General features: G+C 33.4%; 1 protein-coding gene across 10 annotated transcripts in view; it reads right to left on the reverse strand.

The window, feature by feature from the left end:
* The window catches only part of LOC149418217 (uncharacterized), a 598,424-nt gene that overhangs the window by 29,687 nt on the left and 545,186 nt on the right, over positions 1–23,551 (reverse strand). Inside the window, exon 5 of one of the 10 annotated variants that reach the window (XM_089639799.1) lies at positions 206–285. The exons of 8 other annotated variants lie outside the window; for them this stretch is intronic. In XM_089639799.1, coding sequence (XP_089495925.1) covers positions 227–285 — 59 coding nt within the window. In that variant the 3' untranslated portion in view covers positions 206–226. Of the gene's footprint in view, positions 1–205; positions 286–14,130; positions 14,391–23,551 lie in introns of those variants that run through there. One more of the 10 variants, XM_089639775.1, reaches the window with a different exon arrangement.

A 23,551-nucleotide genomic window follows, 5' to 3' on the forward strand; every position in this document is an offset into this window, starting at 1 on the left:
GTATTACTTTCAAGGTAGACGTATCAAAGAGTTCAAAAGATACATTTAAGGTGATTTTGTTTTTTCAGCAAGAACGAGAAAAAAACCTTCATCTTTACCATTTTGCGAACAGGCTAGATTAGGATAGCCCACTAATAACCGACCGCCTCTCACACTGACCCTTTCTTTTCAATGCAGCGGACAGAGCAGGAGGGGGCATTAGGGTGGTGGTTATTATTGTGCTCGCCTAATCTCCTAGCCTGTTTGTGACGGGTAACTTTGTTTGGGTCCCCGGTGTCCATCCTACTGAAATCCATGTTTTGTTTTTTAAATGCAATTTAAACTTTTATGTATAAAGGAAAGATATGAAGGACAACGTCAGAAATGGTTGAGCTGATCTGAAAAGTCTTTTATTTTGTGTACGTAGCTTCGGAAGAGATTATCTATGAGATTCTATGCGTCATTTTTTCGGTCAACGGTCGCCAAAGAAAAAAGCTGTTCAGATGAAAGAAACCAAAATAAACGACGGTTTTGCCTAATAAAATGTAAGGAAATGATATTTTTTTACAACAGTATAAGTAATATCGTCGGCTTAGAGTGTAAACCTGCTAACGGCCAAATAGGTAACTTTACAGGAGAGACAAAAAACGTTCTTAAAAAAATAAAAATAATTTTAAGAAACGGTTCTAATACAGTATTGTGTATTTTTTTATTCTTTATAATATAAATCAAAAGAAGAGTTAGTGATTTCAGTATTTATTTAATAATTAATACATTTGTGATATAACAGGTTTTCGTAGTGCAGTAACATTATTAATAAAGGATTTGGCAGTTTTTCACTCTTAATATTAAACTACTTCATTTTTTAAAAATTATAAGTAATGTTTCTAAATACAACGTTTTGTTAATATAGATTAGGAACACCTTTTTTCGGACTCAATATTATAATATTGATAGATTCTATAACTTTGGAAAATTACCACATAATTTAATTCTAAAATTAAATGCTCTATTATAATAGCTTCTGTTAATAACAAAATTTCTCTCTTATCAAAAAAATATTGAACTTTTAATATTTTACTCTCTAACATAAAGTAACAGTTACACGTTGAAAGTTTGTAACCTGAATATTTCTAAAATAAAATCAAAATAAATCACATTACACACCAGTCAGTCTCAATTATTACTAATACGAGTAGTGACTAGTCATGAAGTAAATTATCATAATAATAACGATAGTCTTCAGGTAAAATGCTTTTTAAATATTGCAAGTCTTCAAACTTCCTTTTTTAATTTTAATTTTTGTTTGAAAGTGATTTCTAAGGGAATCAAAAGACTATGCAATTACAGTCGGTGATTTTCTTTGCGGTAGTATTTTCCATACATCAGTGAATCTCAATTTAAAAAATACGTAACCGTTTGGAGTGTACTGAAGAGCTCTAATATCAGTAACTTTAGCGTCAGCTCTACCACGTCCAGGACGAATGCTTTTTAAAAAATTTATTTCATAAAAGCTTTTGACAAAAGTATGGTTTAAGTAAGTTACATCATAAGGTCTAGGGTTTTTCCTTGCCGACCTGCAAATAAATATATACTCCGCAGGAACATTGATGTTTTTAATTTTTCGAAGAAAACTTCTACGGAAAGGTTTTCACTTTGTGATGGCATTATTTATTTTAGTAAAAAGACAAATAACTTTGTTTACATCATTTTATTTGTACACAATCAACATGTTTCGTGAACAATGTTCACTTCTTCAGGATCAAACGTATACTTATGCGTATTACGATTGTGTACAAATAAAGTGATGTAAACGAAGTTATTTGTATTATTGTAGAAAGCAATCACTTTGTGGTTTGACATATTTAATAAAATAAAATACTTTTTTGTTTTAAAACCACGATATTTATTAATTTCAGAACCGACCGGTTTCGCTTTACTTAAGCATCATCAGGGTACAAATTAATACTAAACAAGAAATACATAATGTGTGTATATATATAACAAAATATAGAGGGAGACAACATGATACAAATATAAGCAACACAAAGACGGTCATAAAATACATTAACATAAGTGCACAAGTAATGGAAAAACCGCTAGATAATTATGTAGACTAATGGGTTATATCAATAAATCGGGAGAAACAAAGCATCAACTGGCATGGTGGTAAGGAGGTAAGGAGAACTGGGATTTTTTTATGGGTTTATTGGAAACAGACCTAATATTGGACTACTTGATATGTCTAATTGATTATTAAGTATCTGACTTTTGGTTTTTACAGCTTTTTTAATTTCTAGTGCCTCTAAGTTGTTTAGTCTGTTACCATGCCCGTTTTTATGTAAGATGTTAGCACCGGTGCTATGACAGAATGTATGATCTTTATCGATCAAATGATTTGCGAATTCGGAAAACCCGTTATTATTGAGGCAACGAAGATGCTCCTTTATCCTAATATTAACATTACGTGATGTCTTACCGATATAGAAAGCCGAACAATTATTGCAATTTAATTTATAAATCCCCGAATGACTTAATTTATCGTCCTTATCTTTAGAATTAATTAGAAATTTACCTATATTGTTATTAGTATAAAAGGCCGGTTTGACTTCAGAAGGAAGGTTTTTTATACTTAAGGTAGAAAAGTGATTAATAAATAAAATTCGCCGCCATTGATAATTAATATTATTATCATTGATTTGAGGACAAGGACTAGCAAAGAGGAAGCGATTAATGGCTATTTGTTTTAGCTTTTTATTTAAGATTAAATCTATAAAATTTGATTCATAGCCATTATTTACTGCTATGTTTTTAATTAGTTTTAGTTCACTATCAAAATTACTATCGGACATTGGAATTGTGACTAAACGATGGACCATTGAATGGAATGCGGAGTGCTTATGTGAAATAGGGTGATTGGAGGTGCTGTGTATGACAACGTCAGTATAGGAGGGTTTACGAAAAATGTTAAAATTAATTCTGTTATTAACGATCGATAAGGTAAGGTCTAAAAAATTTAAGGTTGAATTTATGCCTATTTCTAATGTGAATTTAATCTTATTATGAAAAGAGTTTATAAGTTTGAGGAAGGAATTCAGTTGACGCTTAGTCCCTGTCCATATACACAAAACATCATCAACGTATCTTTTCCAGTACAAGACATTTTTAATAAGATGTGAGGTACTAGATAAAATTTTATTTTCTAAGTTATCCATGAATATATCAGCAATCAGAGGACTGGTAGGGCTCCCCATAGCTAGGCCGTCACGTTGCTGATATATAACATTATTAAATTGAAAATAATTTTGATTCAGGCATATATTAAACAAGGAAGTTAAATCTTTTATAAAATCTATAGAGAGATCTCTCTATAGATTTTATAAAAGATTTAACTTCCTTGTTTAATATATGCCTGAATCAAAATTATTTTCAATTTAATAATGTTATATATCAGCAACGTGACGGCCTAGCTATGGGGAGCCCTACCAGTCCTCTGATTGCTGATATATTCATGGATAACTTAGAAAATAAAATTTTATCTAGTACCTCACATCTTATTAAAAATGTCTTGTACTGGAAAAGATACGTTGATGATGTTTTGTGTATATGGACAGGGACTAAGCGTCAACTGAATTCCTTCCTCAAACTTATAAACTCTTTTCATAATAAGATTAAATTCACATTAGAAATAGGCATAAATTCAACCTTAAATTTTTTAGACCTTACCTTATCGATCGTTAATAACAGAATTAATTTTAACATTTTTCGTAAACCCTCCTATACTGACGTTGTCATACACAGCACCTCCAATCACCCTATTTCACATAAGCACTCCGCATTCCATTCAATGGTCCATCGTTTAGTCACAATTCCAATGTCCGATAGTAATTTTGATAGTGAACTAAAACTAATTAAAAACATAGCAGTAAATAATGGCTATGAATCAAATTTTATAGATTTAATCTTAAATAAAAAGCTAAAACAAATAGCCATTAATCGCTTCCTCTTTGCTAGTCCTTGTCCTCAAATCAATGATAATAATATTAATTATCAATGGCGGCGAATTTTATTTATTAATCACTTTTCTACCTTAAGTATAAAAAACCTTCCTTCTGAAGTCAAACCGGCCTTTTATACTAATAACAATATAGGTAAATTTCTAATTAATTCTAAAGATAAGGACGATAAATTAAGTCATTCGGGGATTTATAAATTAAATTGCAATAATTGTTCGGCTTTCTATATCGGTAAGACATCACGTAATGTTAATATTAGGATAAAGGAGCATCTTCGTTGCCTCAATAATAACGGGTTTTCCGAATTCGCAAATCATTTGATCGATAAAGATCATACATTCTGTCATAGCACCGGTGCTAACATCTTACATAAAAACGGGCATGGTAACAGACTAAACAACTTAGAGGCACTAGAAATTAAAAAAGCTGTAAAAACCAAAAGTCAGATACTTAATAATCAATTAGACATATCAAGTAGTCCAATATTAGGTCTGTTTCCAATAAACCCATAAAAAAATCCCAGTTCTCCTTACCTCCTTACCACCATGCCAGTTGATGCTTTGTTTCTCCCGATTTATTGATATAACCCATTAGTCTACATAATTATCTAGCGGTTTTTCCATTACTTGTGCACTTATGTTAATGTATTTTATGACCGTCTTTGTGTTGCTTATATTTGTATCATGTTGTCTCCCTCTATATTTTGTTATATATATACACACATTATGTATTTCTTGTTTAGTATTAATTTGTACCCTGATGATGCTTAAGTAAAGCGAAACCGGTCGGTTCTGAAATTAATAAATATCGTGGTTTTAAAACAAAAAAGTATTTTATTTTATTAAATGAAGTTATTTGTCTTTTTATTAAAATTGATGTTTTTGTTTTTAAGAGGAATGTATACTGTCCGCTTCCATCTGTGTGTGCCCAACTCCTAGAAACTTTTGTTTTATGATTATGTTGTGGTTTATAGCCGACAATAGCCATGCATTAGACGTTACACAATTCCTGTTTTGATATGTGCAACCATCGCTATAAACAATGATTTTATTTGGTTTTGCTTGTCCATTTTGTCGTAAAACCTTGTTCTCAATTAAACTGACCCATATACTTGCAAACTCTTTCGAGTTTAAACCTCCTTCGGTTTCATTCCATAATTAGCAATAGCCATCTTTGTTCTTCAAATTAAGGCAAGATTGTGTATTTGGAGCTTTGTTCTATAATATAAACTACTCTTTTTTTTTTGAGCCATCAGAACCGCCTGCCAGTCAACCGTAAACACACTTTCTTCATCTTTATCTTTTTCTGCCCAATCTTCTTCTTTTAAAAAAAATACGTACCTTTGCAATATCTCAATCCTCAAACCTCCGTTTGCACAAATAACACCGAATTATGTCATTATTTGTAAGAGCACGCGTGCTGTCATCGAAAACTCTATACAGAATGGCGGTTAAGATGGACTTAGCAGCAGACTTTTGACGCCATGGATTTGGCAGTTTTACTTATCACGCGTTTTTGTCAATTTAAAGCCAAAACTGACACTAGCTGTTTTTCTTAGCTTGTGTATTTTTTTTCTCTTTTGAATGGTATAATAAACGTAAAAACAATCAAAATGGATTTAGCAGGTTTACACATTAAGCCGACGATATGTTTTCATAAATAAAATTCATTTATAAGATACACTCGCAAAAATTGATTATAATTTTGACAGTTGTATCTGAAATGGATTTTTTTTTAAAGGTAAAGTTTTCTGTTTTCATAAAATATACATGAATAATAAGATGTATTATCTGGTAAACAGAATACAATCGCAAAAAGGCAATGATTTATATTTGTACAAAACGCTTCAAGATAATTTTCGCGAAGTCCCGAATTCTCGTCCCACAGTCAACAGGTTAAAGGCTATCGGAAACGTGTCGTGTGGTACACCTTGTTTTTCCGTGTCTTTAATACTGCCCGCTTCAAGGCCAACTAGAAAACAGGCGTGGGCGCGCGTTTGCCATTTTATGAAATCATTGCTGTTGTTAAGTAATTGTTTTAAAAAGTCAAATCACTCTGTTTAATCAATATGATTGTGGTGAAACAACATACAAATCATGAGTAACAATGAGTATCAACAATAATCCCTCACGTTTTCAAAATGTCGTTGGTCAATGGCACTGACTTGATCACGCGACAAATTCGTCAAGAACCCAGGCCTGTACAATATTCGGTCTTGGCCCGTCTCCAGGGACTTGGTGAAGCGATGGTTTATGAGTGTGCATGCCAAATATGTTCACAACCTTGCCGTTCTTCATGCGGACATAAGCAAGACATTTGAGAGTTGATCCCTTCAGGGAACATGCCCATCACCGTTGCTATAGACCTTTTTGTAACGGGAGTAAGTGTGGTGAAATACCTTCAAAAGTTTCCTGTGTCCTCTGGATGATGGAATAAATGCAACTGAAAAACTATTTACTTTATTCTAACCTTTATACTACTATAACAACAAAATGTTTGCACAAGCCTATAAAACTATTTGATGCTGTCAATGAATTAATTGGAGCAATGATGTACATAAATATATGTATTGGGGGAAAACAAGCCAAAAATACAAACTTTAGGGGAGACAGTTTTTGTGTCCCGGAATGTAAAAAAAGACAATAGTTTGTTTTTAATATTTTTATTATGATGATTAAGGCAATAAGCGTCTTTGGGAAGTACTATTTTTCAACATACATAGGTTCACAACACAATATTATTATTATTATATATTATATAATCAAAAATTCAAGACATACATTTAGTTAAGTTATGTGGCAGAAAACAATGTCATTTTTTCTCCTAGTATTCCCATTCACTTTTGCCAGAAACTAAACAAACTTTCAACGCAACCTCCTCACCACCCACAATCACCCAAAACACAATGTGTTTCACAATCTACATTCTTGTAATATTTGTAAATCGTTTATTGAAAACAAGGTCCTCTATCAAATTATCTGCTTGCCTAAGGTGATATTTATGGTGCAAACATCTGTTATTTGACCATCGGATAGGATTATTTTAGATTGCTTAGGACGTAAGAGCTACAACTACACATATGTAGTTATAATACTAGCTTTATAATGCTAGCTTTTTATAATCGCTGAGAGAAGAAGTATTAACTTTTGCTGCATTTTTTGCGGAAAATTCTCATGGAAATTGTTTTTCTCGATGACTTAACTTTTGTGTTTGGAAAAACATACTCCAATTCTTTGTTTGTTCTACGTTGAAGTAGTTTCTTAACTTTGATACCAACTATAATTTTCCTTCTCTCTACTTTAGGAAGAGTTCATTGAACGTCGTTGCATGCATTAATTAAGATTTATATACATAAATTTTCAATCATCCAAACAAAAACAAAAAAGAAAATAATTAAAATGTAGATTTCTAAAATTATTTTTTATTTATTAAGGTTTTTTTTCTGGAAATCGACAGTTTACAATTATTTCAATTTGTACATAATAATTGGATGACTGTACAAACTTATAATACATTTCTACAGTGATCTAGGTTATTACTTAACTATTTATGGAGATAATATACAGTAAAATACTTACCTGGTAGGTCACTTGAGATAAACACTTAATTAACATTATCTAATTGTTTATTGGCGAAATTTAGATACAGGATTTAGGACTTAATTGGAAAATTGAATATAACTGGACTTTCTCTTAGGAATGGTATATTTAATTTATGGGTACGACAGCTTAAAAAGGTAAGTTTTTAGTTTAGACCTGAATTCTGTTGGACTTGTTATGGATCTTAGTTCCGGAGGGAGTTTATTCCTAGCCTTCGGCCCAGATACTACGAAAGCGCGATCACCAAACTTAGTATTTGGCTTGCGTTTAGGTTATATCAGTCTGCCTACAGCTGATGATGTTGCTAATCTAAGAGTTGACTGCCTCAGACCAGTGTTTTCCGGGACGCATAGTTCAGAGATGTAGGGTGGGGCCATTTCATTGATGGATTTAAACACCATCCAGCACAGTTTGTACTGGATTTTCAGGGCACTTGAGCCAGTGAAGGTTACGAAGGTGTTCTGAAATGTGCGAATATTTTGAAACCCCGGTTATGAGCCGTGCTGCTGCATTAAACACTGATTGAAGTTTGTCAATTTGATATTTTGGAAGGCTGGCATAAATGCCGTTGCAGTAATCGAGACATGAGACTACGTAAGAGTTGATGAGTAGTTTTGTTGCTTCTGTAGGAAGGTTTCTTCGGACAGACTTGAGTTGTCTTAGGTGAAAAAAACCGGTGCTTACCGTCCTATTTATTTGACTTTTAAAAGAAAAGTCTGAATGTAAATTGACACCGATAAGTTTGACTGTTTTTTTTGGGATGATATCGCTGTCGGAAATAGTAATAGGTGAATCGTCTATGAAATGTTGATGTTTGTTTGTGGCTGCCCAGAGAAACTCAGTCTTAGATGGATTGAGCTTCAGCTTGTTTGAACATAGACATCCAACGAGTTATTGCTTCTAGACATTCAGTTATACGGATCTTGAGACTATTGATTTCATTTGGAGGGCAGTAAAAATAAACTTGCTGATCGTTAACGTAACAGTGAGACAAGAGATCAAATGACTCGATTATTTCGGCGACATCATTTGTAAAAGGGATGAAGAGAAGTGGACCCAAAACGGATCCCTGGGGTACCCCTGAAGAAAGTGTTGGGAAGTTGGACAATTTATTTCGAACCCTCACGGCTTGTAAGCGATTGGATAAATAGAACCTACAAAACCTGTGGTGCAACGCCATTCAAATCGAAGAACTACCCCTAACGATCGGCAACCTGGCGATGCTGGATTCATTCGGAGCCAGATCCAACAACCTTACCGAACTACCTCCCTCTTTCAGCAAGTTAACGAGACTGACATGGCTGACTTTAGAAAATAATCTTCTCAAATGTTTGCCAGAAGGTTTCGGAGATTTCGGAAGCCTCATTCATTTGAACTTATCTAAAAACAAGTTCGATACTTTCCCATGTGAAATCTTCAAATGCTCCCACCTGATGTATATCTATCTAAATTGTAACGAAATATCCGAACTTACATTATCTGAAGAAAGTTTGAGATATTTGCGGGACATGTCTGACTTGGTGTTCATAGACCTGCGCGATAACCCGCTGACCAAAAACACTCCTTTCAAAGACCATTTGAAGAATTTTCCAACATTAAAAGCGACTGTTACATATACCAAACCAGAAGCCTCTACAGCAGGCCATAACACGACAAGTAACGTCACTACTAACATTGTCGAAAGCGAGTTCTCCGACTGGGAGGATTCAGACATTTCCATGAGCACCGGATCTGACTACACTTGGGAGCAAAGCTGCCCGAGTAGTCTGATAGACTTAGAAGAAGAATCGGACATAGAAGTGGAGGAAAATGAAATTGTTGTTAAATATTTGCAAGATATATCTAGAATTGTTATTTCAGGAAGCTAAAAAAAAATTGATTTGGTTCAGTTGATAGTCTTGCTGACTCCGGTCTCTGGGGAGGTAGGCTCGATCCTCAGCCAAGCAAAATGTGTGTGTTAGTCTTAAAAAACAGTTTAAAACTTCACAGCAGACAAAAAAATAAACCTTTTTAATGAAAACAGATATACCTGGTTTCACGTTGCCTATTACGCACAGCTAAATGTATAATATGGAGTTCCTCAAGGATCCATACTGAGACCACTCTTATTCCAAATATATATTTATGATATCTGCCGAATAAACTTAAATGGCAAAATCTTCTTATACTGCAATGTTCTACTTTGAAATTTCATTAGAAAAACCTTAAATGGAGCTAAATGTACTAAACATCTGGCGTCTTGAAAATATACTGACAATAAATATTCTTTTAAACTGGTAACATGATCTTAAGCTCACCGAAATGAATAACATCATCTCATAAACCATCACAAATACAAGAAAGAAACATACCTGGGCCGACGTATTGACAAACATCTGTCTTTTAAACAACACAAAGAAAAAATAGAAGCAAAATCATTCCATCAATTATATTATCTCAGGTATATTTGGTAGAGTAGCTCATCTTCTACCAATACTAGGAAAGAGTGGCTTATATGTACTTTAGCAATCCAGTCCCACCTAATTTAGCTAGTAAAAATATGGGGAAACAATTATTATTACAATTTTTACAAGTCCAACGCACATTTTTTAAGGTCTATTAATTATCTATAAAGGAATTCCTTTAGAATCAATAGATTATGATTTTTTTTGTTAAGTTCGTTGAAATTGTTTAAGTTAAGTGTGAGAGATGAAATTTTTTTGATCTTGTAGTTATATATGAAATTGTAAATATTCAGTTGGACTGCCCTGATATGTTCACTTTCATGTTCCAACTATTAGATCAAGGTTCCCTACTATATATTATTGTGACAATTATGCAACGGTCTCACACAACAATTCTACTATAGTTAAATTACACACCATTGCTAACTCTTATGCCAATGTCGGTGAAGTTTTTAATATGCCTATATTGAAGTATAAAAATTTAAGCAGTACGTATTTAACTAGGTCACTGCATAATAAGTTTTTGTTTTTGTTTCTTCTTCACTGCTTTCATTAACTTTGTACTAATGTATGTAATCTTTTTCTTTATATATATATAATCTTATAATATACATTTTATTTCTTATTTCTATATTGTACTATGACTGTCAAAAAAGCATGTTTATAAATGGCACATGTGCTGTTAATTCTAAATAAATAAAATATAAACTCGTAAAAATTGATTATTATTTTTGCAACCCTAACTTAAGTTATTGTTTTTTTTAATGTTAGCTGTTCTGGGGAAAGGAAGTTATCTAATTTTAGCGCAGTTCCGAATTCTCATCCAGAGTCAACAGATTACAGGCTATTGGAAACGTCTCGTATAGTACACCTTATATTTCCGTCTCAAGGCCGGCTAGAGTACAGGCCTGGGCGCACGACCACCAAATTACGAAGTGCTGTCGCTACGTAACTTTTTAAAATAATCTAATCACTCTGCTTAATTAATATACTTGTGGCAAAACAAAATACAAAGCAGTAAAACACAGCAGTAACAACAAGTATCAACAACAGCGCCGCCGTTTGAAAAATTTCGTTGCTCGACGGCACTGACTTAACCACGTGACACTTCAATATCCGTCATGCATCCAGGCCTGTACTGCAATCGGCCTTGGCCTGTCTTTAGTGACGTTGTAACGCGATGGTTTATGAGTGTGCGTGCCAACAATGTTCACGACCGTGTAGTCCTTCATGCGGACATAAGCAAGACATTTGCGAGTTGATCCCTTCAGGGAACATAACCATTTGCTATCACCGTTGCAATAGTCCTGTTTGTGGCGGGAGTAAGTGTGCTGAAATAGCCTCAAAAGTTTCTTGCCCCCTCTGGATGATGGAATAAATGCAACTGAAAAAATTAGCAACATTTAATTAGTTAAAAATGCTTTAAAACGTCATCAACTTCATAATATTATAAAAACGAGATTTTAATACAAGCACATACCTTAGAAGCTGTCATCAAATTAATTAAAGCAATTAAATTAAATTAATGTAAATGCACGGAGAAAAATGAGTTTTGCTAATTTATTACAAATCTAATTAAATATTGGTTATCAGGTTAAAAACAGGATTGCGGGCCCAATGAGCAACATTTAATAAGTTAAAAATCTTAAATTTTTTTAAGAACAAGCTTTTAGCACAAGCATTTTTTTAAAATTAAATACAAACATTCACAGAATTTGAATAGCCTGACAATCTCCCACTACCACCACTGTAAGGGGAAAATGTTGCTTGTGTTGCGATTATCCAGCCGAGGGATTAACGACGTCTGGGTGGGACAATTAACGCTATTGAATTGATGTATAGGGGAAACACAAATCAAAAATGCAAGCTTTTCAGTAAGCAGTTTTAATGACATGGAATTAAAAAAATAAATTGTATTACAAAGAATTTATGCATCTTTGTTGTATTTCTTTTCTTTGTATCTAAACAATTCGAGATATACGTTGGATGGTAGATAACATTTTATAATGACTTAACGCGTACTTCCTTCAGTTTCTAATTTCTCCATTCATTTTAAGCAGAAATAACATAAAGTAGACAGAAATTCTTTTTTATACGAGTTCGAAAAAATCATTTACTTTGTGGTTGGCCATCATTATAATACAAACACATAGATTAAAACAGATTGTCCTTCGTTCTCCATAGGTAAGACAACTTGACATGTTAATATTGGAATCGCGGAACGCTTCCGATAATAACACTTATGCAGCCTTACTAATAAAAAAACACTTACCAACCCTTAAACGGTGTTTTCGTTACACATCGCAAAACGACTGTGTACAAGTTTTGAAATCATACTAATAAACCTGTTCTTTGATGGTGCTGCGTATTAATCGGTCGCGTCAGGGGGATATAACCAAAACCCCCTAGATCACAAGGCCGGGACATTCATTCAAAGCACCCTCCAACTTATGTTTTCGCAAAAAAAATTGTTTTATTTTTCAATTTATACTTATTTATTAAAACATCTTAAAACGTTTTAGTTAATTTTAAAAAAATCATTTTTAGAGGTTCTCGTACAGCTTAGGAGGCTGATTTGTATCCCGGCCTTGTGATTTCGGAGGTTTTGGTATAATCGGTAAAAAAGACACGGAAACCTCCATGGCTTGCGACCTCTGATTGTTGCCTAACTATATCCACCAATGAAAAACTCCAAAAATGTCTTTGGATAAACTGTTGACAGCCGAGTACTGGCTGAGTGGTACATCTATGGTTGTTTGTTTATCTTCTGAACTACGCCGTTGTCGTCTAGTTTTAGTGGATTTTAATGTATTGTTTATCCAATATTAGCAGGTTGGTTATGAAATTAATTGGTTCGTTATGAAATTACGGATTGCCAACGCTTAATCTTGACATCTCGAACACAAAATAAAATACGTTTTTGTAACCAAAAAAACAGGTGAAAATCTCTCTTTTTTGTGCTCTTAATTTGCTAATTTGTAAAAGCCTTAATTTAACTTCACCGAAGAAATCTATTTTCTCTTTCAGACAGTATCTGTGTCCTTGCCAGGAATATGCGTATTGTAAGGCTGTACTGGGTCGTGATTATAAATCTCATGCTAGGTTCCACCCATCGTTCTACCTTATTTATTAAAGATTTAACCTGTATCTATAATTTATCATTTTGCTAACATGTCACTGAATTTTTCATTTTCCCGCCGTCATGTTGACATTTCAAACATTTTTATTTTTTCAATATTTTAGGCTAATAAGTAAGCTCCGAATGAGTATTATATTGTCTATGGTCGCGCCTTTTTTGAGTTTCCTCTATAGTTAAATAGAGGACCAATTTATTTCATAGAAAAACCCCGAAGATATCGATCTAGTTAAGTGGTTTATTTATGATGTGATGTGGATGGTTCTCATCGTACATCGTGTTTTCGTTCATAAAATCATTAAAATAAATAATAATTATTATATTAGTATAATTCAATGTATTTACTATTAATTTGTTTTCACAAAATGTTGCAATTGCTCTTATGAATACAATAATACTAATATACTTAATATCGCTGCAGCCAATTCCCCTATTTCTCGCATCCTTCAAACATTCAACTCAATTCAAACAAGCACAAATACCGATATATTTTTTGATTCTCTCCTTCCATTTAAGAAAAACTTTTTTAGCACACTTAATTCGCCCACATAACTCATACAACCACACACAGACACACATGCACACGCACACACACAAACACTCACCTCTCTCCTTCCCCAGCACACTAATTTAACTTAAAAATGTAACTTAACCGTTAAATGTATAATATACCTCATATGTATATATGACAGCGACATGTCATTGGTACCAATTATTGTACTAACTTTTATAACTTTGTAACTATTGTCATCTATGTAATTATGTACTGTTTGTTTCTGCAATAAACAAAAATAAAATAAAATAAATAAAATAAAAGCAATTGCAACATTTTAACGATGCGGAAGTCACTGGCCGGTCTTTTGATACGTAGGATGAAAGAATTTGGGATAATTAACACTGTTTCATGGTTTGTTCTTGCTTAACGAAAAAAAACTTAATATTGAAAATAATGTTTGTTGTATTCAGGTTAGTTACAATTTTACGTATTTTCCAGATTCAGTGACGTAGTAATTAGGAGGGTCGTGAGAGTGAGAACCCCGCATTTCCACAATTGTGTCGTTCTGCATGCGAACATAGGCGAGGCATTTAAAGTTTGATCCGTGTAGAGAGCAAGCCCATCGGGAATCTCCATTGGCATATTTTATTTTGGTAAGGGAATAAGTATGCCTTAATACCATCAACAGTCTCTTGCCCCTTTTAGATGAGATGTACGCCACTGGAAAAAAAAAGTTAGTGAAAAAGTATTTTTTTTACTCCGTATTAAACCAATTTATTGAGTCATATAGATCGATCGGTTTCGGTTGCACTCTTAAGGAAAATGAAAAAAAATTAAGTCACATCTAAGGGCGTGGAATACAAAACGAACATTAGGGAATATTATAGAAAAATTGTAATGTTTGACGTTTTTCCTCTATTTTTGCGTAATTATAGCAACCTCTCAAACTCATGTTTAAATATATTTTTTCAGAATAATAAAAACAAATATTTTTTTATTTTTATGAAGTTTAATTTGTAGAACTCCATTTTATTTTTTTATTTTTTATCTATTCAATAATATTGTTATTGGGTTTATAAAATTTCTATATTTATTCTGCTGTGTAATTATTATTACGCGTGACAGCTGTTTCGCCCTCTGAAGGCATTATCAAACTGTGGGTAGCCCACTTACAGACGATACATTTATATTATTTCTAGGTAGGTATTTTAATTTCAATTACTGATTTCTCAATTAAGAAATCAGATGACCGGATCATCTTCTTCGACACATCTTCGGATCTACCGGATCTGCCCTGATGATGGACACTGCAACGCTGTCCGAAACGTCGGCTAAAGAAGGAGATAGTGCAACACGGCATAACACCCCAAAAACAAACAACAAAAACATTCATTACATTGTTTAAAAAAATACTAAAGAATTATAAATTATTTATCACACTTCAAATTTTGAAATATAAATGACAACTTATGTTCGTCCAAATAAAGAAAACATATTTATAACTCGTTAACATTATAAACACTGAATCAAGGGTTACAATTCAACACACTTTTAAAAAGTGACACAAAGTCATTAAAAGCGATGAAAAAACTCATTTGTAAACCTAAACTACGTAACCATTTTAATTTTGTTTTTATTTCATCACATTTCATGACTTTATATCACTTTTAAGGGTGTATTGAACTGTCATTGTGTTGAGTTATCCGGTCACCGTATACGGACTTATCTTATAAAATAAGTTTTTTTAATATATATTTTTTTTTAAAGAAAGACAAACATTCCCGGGTTACGAATAACCTGACAATATTTGAAAATCTCTCACTACCACCACAGTAAGCGGAAAATGTTGCTTGTGTTGTGATGGAGGACTTAGCCAGCCGAGGAATTGAATACACTACGCCTGGGTGAGAACCAAGCGCGATGTCAACTCGGCCACCGACCGGTCAATATGATGATTATTATTGCTGATTTGTATATTGTCGCTTAGGTGCTATTGGTTTTTCACAGCGATATATGAATATTATTTTTTACTTATTGTTGTACCTTTGAACTGAATATTTTATTTGAACAATAAAGATTCTTTAAATTTGATTTTAGATTTGCATCCAAAGGTCTAACGTTAAAAAGCAAATAATCGATTCTTTTTATCCATCCAGTACACCATTGTACTTGCAAGAATCTCTTAAAAATAATTTACCTCTAACTCTAAAAAAACAGAAAGAACAAGTGTTTAAATAAAAATTTGTTAAAACTGTTTATAAATCTTGATCAGGAGTGGCAACGCAGACTACCAAGATAATACAAAAATGGGTAATCTTTTATTCAAATTAAATAATTAACACACTTGTGTCGATAAAAAATTATTATTTTAAAATTTCACAAGTACAGATTTGGACGTTCGACGCCGCTTAATTTCACTTTCACAACACTAAAGGGAATACACTAATAAATTAATATTAAATTAACTCACCGAAGATAATCATTTCTGTCGTACAACGGAATGCAAAATAGCTGGAAAATAACGGAATAAAATAACAAATAAAAATCTAGAAGAATCTATCCATCTTCAATTAAATAAAGAAGGAGTATACGTGGAGGGGCGGGCGGGAGGAGTAGATTTCATTTTTATAAAAATGTACATTTTTATTCGGAGATTGATGAAATTTTGCACACTTGACCAAACTTTTCCAAATCAGGAGGAAGTTAACTTTCTACATGAGATTTCGAAAAAGGAGCAGAGTTTTAATACTTTTTGGTGAAATTTTGCACACTCAAGAAAATTAGTGTCTGTTAAAAACTGTGTAAAACTGTTGATAGTTTGATAATGCCTTCAGAGGGCGAAACAGCTGTCACGCGTAATAATAATTACACAGCAGAACTTGTTTAAAAATAAACTGTTTTTATAAACCCAATAATAATATTATTGTATATATAAAAAAAATAAAATAAAATAAAAAAAAATTAAAAAAAATTAAAATTAAAATTAAGAATTATTCTTTGTTATATCAAAATTAAATAATTATATTAAGGTACCTACCTTCTTTATCGCTTGTCTGAACAATCAGTTCAAATTTTGAAAATGACACTTGAATCAAAGCAAATTTGAGTTCATTATGCAAGAATATTTCGCCTCACGCACAACATCACAGACAACCGCAATTGTTATCTAAGTTTGATTAATATGGAAAAATATTTTTTTTATAGTTCATCTGAGAAAATAGTTGAGAAAACACAGAAATTCTCTGATACAAGTTGAACTATTTCAATAGGTATACAGGGTGTCCCAAAAAATGTATATACAATTCAATACCTCATTCTATCTAAAAAAAATTTCCCGGTACAGCCCATTTAAAATAATGGCTGAGGTTAGACTAGACTTAGTGATCGTGATGTGAGAGCTTATCCCATGAAAATCTGCCGAACGGACCGATTGGGCGAAGAGGTGCCATCGAATGGCCCCGCGCTCTCCAGACCTCACGCCACTGGTTTTTTTTAATGGAGACTCGTCAAAGATAAAGATTATCTGTCGAAACTGGAAACATTCGATCAATTGAAGGTGGAAATTGATAGAGAATAGAACGGAATTACAAATGAAATGATTCCCCACGTTTGCGATTACATTTCAGTTTGGATAAAAATGGGCATCAATTTGGTCTAACAAAAATTCTACTTTAATTTGTACTTTTAATCTGTAACACAGCTAAATATATGCTGTTTTATAATCACGCAAAGTTTTAATACATTCTTCTTATTACATTCTCACATATTGTCCTTTTTGATTGATTTGGTAATTTGGTGGCTTATGGGAGTGAGTCCCTAGAACGTCCATAACACCGTCGTTCTGCATGCGGATGCGAGCGCTGCATTTAAGGGTTGATCCGTTAAGGGAGCAAGCCCACCTGGTATCACCGTTGGCATAATTTGCTCTGGTAAGAGAATAGGTGTGCCCAAATACAAACAGAAGTTTCTTGCCTCTTTTTGATGGAATATACATTGCTGAAAACAAAAATAAAAAATAAAATATTAATTATATTGATACTATAAGATTAAAAAAAATTATAAATTCAAAATCTACCTACATTTCATGCAAATTTTACACAATAACACACTTGGGTCTATTTTTTATGGAGTCATCGCTTATATACGTAAACGAGACAAGGTAGGGTTGTTTCAATCCCTGTCAAGTTTGATCGACGTGTTATTTTGAATGTTCACATCTGGAGGAGTTCTAGCACAGTGAAATCGATAACTTTACAATTTCGGATCGATATGCGTAACTGCCGATGATTTTATACCGATATCTCGAGCATATCCGCGTTTATTGATATCCATACAAGTTTACAAAATGTTGGCAACGTGTGCCTGAACACAAACCTCCACGCAGATATATGGCGGTAGTCACCAAGATACTAAGAATCGTCAAATATCGGATACTTTCGTATCCCTGTGAAAGAAGGGACTTATATGAATAAATAGATATTTCATCATTGCAGAAAGCTGACCATATCAATGACAACTCTCCTGTACTGGGAAAACTGCAACCTTGACATCAAAGATTGCACATTTATCTCACATGTGCATGTTCGCTGCATCATCTATCACTAAATATTGCAAGCTTCACACAAAAGCCACATGGGACTTTATCAGTACAAGTTGAAAAAAAATATTATTAATGGACAAGTAAGGTTTTAGTAATTACTTCCAAATATCATCTAATTCAGGCCTATGCAAACTTTTCGGCTGAAGGGTCACACTAGGAAATAAAACGGTTGGTCACAATTAAATATTACATACATATTTGTAGATACATAATAATATATTAGATACCCATTTATTATCATGAAAGGGGAATTTCAACATTCAAAATATTCTCTCTAAACAAACTATTGAACACATTCATGGACACTTGTCAGAAAATGCCGGAAAACAGCGGTTCGTGAAATGACTATTGCCATCAAATGTGTCTTGTCAATTGCATGAATATCAGTAATAAACAGAAGTTGGTAACGCAATAAATCAGAATCAATGTACACTGCCAACACTGGCAACATCTTCCTATGAATTGACATTCCTTGACGGCTATGTAAAGGTTAAAAATACTAATAAATTGACAATGTCGAATTGAAATATTAACATAATTATACATCAACAGTCCGCATATACTCTTTGACACTAAAAAGGGAGTTAATTAGTTCATGAGGTCATTAGCCATTAAGTCTTATAAATCGTGTATACAATTTATTTAAGTTCTAAAACCTTAGTTAGTTCTTCCCCATTCATTAATAAGCCAGTTATTTTGCATAAAAAACGACATTATCTAAAAAGTCGTGCTTATCCGACACCTTGGAGGCCGCGCTAAAAGTAGCTACTTTTGTCAACCGACTGTCGGAATCATATTCTGACCGTGCTTGCAAATATCGCTAACTAACCATAGATGAGGTATTTCGTCAATATCATATTGACGTGGGCTTTTTCGATCGTCCGTGCTAGACTTCCTGAACGGTCTTCTTTAACCGACCGTTAATAAATTAAATAATAAATAAAAATTATAATCGATCTAAAGAGACATTTGTGATGGTTGAATGAATAAAATATCTTTTTTATCAAAACTAAAATGCATGTATCAAATATATTGACAATTATAATCATTGCAAATTTACCAACAAAAGGCGTTCAAGAAATAATTTTAATAATCACGATTTTTTTTATTTGTTGTACATAAAGTTATACACGGTATTATAAAATTCGTGGTATAAGCGGAAAACTGGTGTACCTACATCACATTTGGAGTCGATTTTATGATTTGTAATTTTTGATTCGAACTTTCGTTTTCGAGCAAATCGAGTCCAAAGTTTTATTTTCATATCAGGTGTTAATATCAGCTGTTTTATATTTTTTTTTAAATAGTCGAAGCGTAGACCCGGATCCAAAAGATTTTAACCGAAAATTTTTTTGCCGAAAAAATAGAAATTATCAGAACTTTGAAGAAGAAGATAATACTACCAAATGTGAACGAAACATAAAACAGAACAAGACACAGAAAATATAAAGATGACGGTCTCAACTGAGAATTGAACCCAGGATCTCTTACAGCTGCCAAATAATGGGAAAAATTAGTTGCAAGATAATATTGTCAATTCTTAATTGGAAATATCAGATCGACAAAAATGACGTATAAAAATTAGGTCCCAATGGTCGAGTGGTTAAAGACGTTGTCCCAGTAAGACAGAGATCCATTCCCAGTTAAGACCGTTATCTTTTTATGTGCCTGTGTCTTGTTCTGTTTCATGCTTCTTTTAGATTGATTAGTATTATCTTTTTCTTCAATAATATATTACATTGATAGGTATAACATCGAAAAAACTTCAAAGAAAAAGTTGTTCCTGATAAGATATATTTTTGTTTTGTTCCTCCTTGAGATGTAGATTCACCAGTCAACCGCTTGTATTACAAATATTCGGACACCGTGTACAGAAAACCCTTCAAAGTAATGCGCCAAAAAATCAATACTTTTCTTAAGTGTAGTACTGAGATGTTTGCCGTATATGTTGTCCAGATTCTGTGATGTGATAATTAGGTGGGTCGTGAGAATGAGTCCCACGGATTTCCATGACCTGGTCTATCTTCATGCGGATATAAGCAGGGCACCTCAAGTTGGAACCGCGGCTCAGTGAGCACACCCATTTGGTATCCCCATTCGCATAGTTATTGGTAAAGGAATAAGTATGTTTGTACAGCACCAGAAGATTTTTCCCTTTTCTGGATTGAATACACATAACTGGAAAATAAATACATGCTGATAAAAGTGAACCAGAAAATAAAGCAACATAAAATTGAAACACTGCTAATCAGAAATCATATGAAAAAGAAAGGGTTATAGGTTATAGCCAACACCTATATGTGAGCTCAGAAACTTCTGTTATCGTGGCACGCGCTATAACCAGTGAAAGAAAGGGTTATAGTTTATAGCCATCACCTATATGTGAGCTCAGAAACTTCTGTTATCCTGACACGCTCTATAACCAATTAAAGAAAGGGTTATAGGTTATAGCCAACACCTATATGTGAGCTCAGAAACTTCTGTTATCGTGGCACGCGCTATAACTAAAGAAATAAAGAGTTATAGTTTATAGCGATCACCTATATGTGAGCTCTGAAACTTCTGTTTTCCTGGCACGCGCTATAACCAATGAAAGAAATGGTTATAGATAGGCAATACCTATAAATGAGCTCAGAAACTTCTGTTATCTCTAAAAAAAGTGTCCTCCTGAAGTTTGGAAGTTGGTACTAAAATACATACCTACTTAATTAAAAACCATATATTTTATGTAACGTTTTATTTGATTTTTTAATTAAGAAATTATACATTTTTTTCAAAGAAACGTCACGTCAATGGCAGTTCTTTTTCAAACTTTCCAATACATTGGAATTAAAATGCGTATAAGAATGTCTAAATAAACACGAAAAAATAATCTGTACTGAAACATTAAAACGGCCACCATCTTGTATAGCAGTGCTCCGCAACCGGTGTGCCGTGGCACACTGGTGTGCCGTGAACCAGACACAGGTGTGCCGCGGTCAAATTCAATGTATTTGACATTTTACAATATTTCATTATGTATTTAATAGACAATGACAAAATATTTTTCATAATATTGTCTATTTTTCATTGTCTGCCGATACTGTTAAAAGAGGTATTCACAATATATTAGAAACACTGATTAGAAAACTATTATTGGCTGAAAAAATTGCGCTTCAGATCATCGAAACAACCAATATTAAAAATAAAGCACAATTGATAGCTATTGTACGTTTCGTTGATGAGGACTTTATTAAAGAACATTATATATTTTGTAAGGAGGTTCCAGAGCGAACTACCGGTGAAGAATTTTTTCAAGTAACCGATGATTTCTTCAAAATATATAATATTAAATGGAGCAATTGCATTGCTGTTTGCACGGATGGCTCTGCGGCAATGGAGGGTAGTAAATAGGGTTTTGTCTCTTGTGTAAAACAAAAAAATCCATCGTTACAATTTACACACTGCTGCATACATCGAGAAGCATTGATGGTCAAAAATTTACTGGAGGAACTTTCGAACAAGATGAATGAATGCATTAAAATCGTAAACAAAATTAAATCAAGAGCCCCAAACTCACGAATCTTTGGAATACTCTTTGCAGAAATGGGAGCCGAATATGAATCCTTATTGTTTTATACTGAAATTCGTTGGCTATCCCGAGGCAAAGTTTTGGCTAGATTGTTTGAGCTTCGTCACGAGGTGTGTGAGTTTCTTTGAAATCAAAATATGCCCGAACTATATCAGCACCTCGATGATAATTTACTGGATAGCCAAACTTGCATACATGGCTGATATATTCGAGCATTTGAATGAACTTAATAACGAACTTTGGCAGAAAGAGTTGCAAAAAGGATGTTTGGAAATGTATCAAAGGACCAAACATAGTACAATTGAAAACAAACAATTGCTTATGCGTATGAGATTGCGATGCGATTAATTGAGTATGCTTCAGCAGAAATTTGGTCAATATTTTTACTCCATTAAGGCTGGCCGCATACATACGTTTTTCGTATTCGATTTCCGAATTCGTTTTCCGTATTCGGACATCCGAATGCACGGAATCAGTAGAAAATACATTAACTGCCGCACACGTTCGTTTTAGTTCCGAACGGAACAAATTCCTTACACACGTTCCGAATGCAAGCCGGCGCGTTCGGAGAAACCGAATAGAAAAAACCTAATGACGTCATGTGGAACGCAGCTCTTGCATACGTTTTGTTTGTGTCGACGCAAACGTTCGGAAATTTCCTGTCAGTAATTCAGTGTTGCCAACGGGTCTTGACCTAATATCGCCGTTTCTCATACATAAGGTAGCGTAAAGTAGCCGAATTTGCTGTTAGATGGGACATGTTTAAAATTGATTTTTTTACGTGAAAATAAAAATTTCGTCGGGGGGTGGCTAGAGAATTTCAAAATAATAAAATTTGTCCCCAGAAAATAAAAAAAATAATGCTGGGTGGCTTGAAAATTTCAAGAAAATATAAAATTTGTCTCCAGAAAAATAAATTTCATGGGGGCTAGAGAATTTCGGGACATGTTTAAAATTGATGTTTTTGAAGTAGCTTAATTGGCGACCAGTCGCCTTTTAGTTTTTTTCGGCGCCGATTCTCGCTCTGAGTAGCCTAAATGGCGATATATTGCCCTTGTTGGCAACACTGGTTCTGACGTTTATACATTCCGAATAAAGAAAAACGAACGTTTGCGCTAGTCTCACGGAATTCCGAATACGGAAAACGAATTCGGAAATTGAATACGGAAATCGTATGTATGCGGCCAGCCTAATACGGAACAATACAATTGGATTCGAAATCCTTTTGCAACCAATGCAATAAATTCTATGGAAGCACTTCCTCTGCAAATTCGAGAGGAATTTACAGATTCAAATAATTACATGACATTAAAACTTCACTTCTCCGAAGATCCATTAGATGTTTTCTGGATTTACGTTAAAAAAGAATATCCTCGCCATAGCATTCTTAACACTACTTCCAATTTCAACGACATATTTATGTGAGCAAAGTTTTTCAACGCTTATAAGCGGTCATGCTTAAAAGGTCTTGACCAAGAACTTAGGGTTGCGCTGTCAAAAATCGAGCCAAATATAAAACTTTTGTGTTCATTGAAACAAGCGCAGGTTAATTTAACAATTAATCGTTCATTAATTTATTATTATTTTATAATAATTATTAAGATTGCGTAAAAATAAATATTTTATGGTTATAAGTATGTATGTATACTTTTCAAATAAAAAACAAGAAATTATTGTAAAATTTGTACCTCTATATTTTAGCTTTTGGTG

This window comes from Hesperophylax consimilis, chromosome 14 (genome assembly GCF_061612785.1).
Source record: "Hesperophylax consimilis isolate HC1 chromosome 14, BYU_Hcon_1.0, whole genome shotgun sequence".
In the NCBI taxonomy this organism is placed as follows: Eukaryota; Metazoa; Arthropoda; class Insecta; order Trichoptera; family Limnephilidae; genus Hesperophylax; species Hesperophylax consimilis.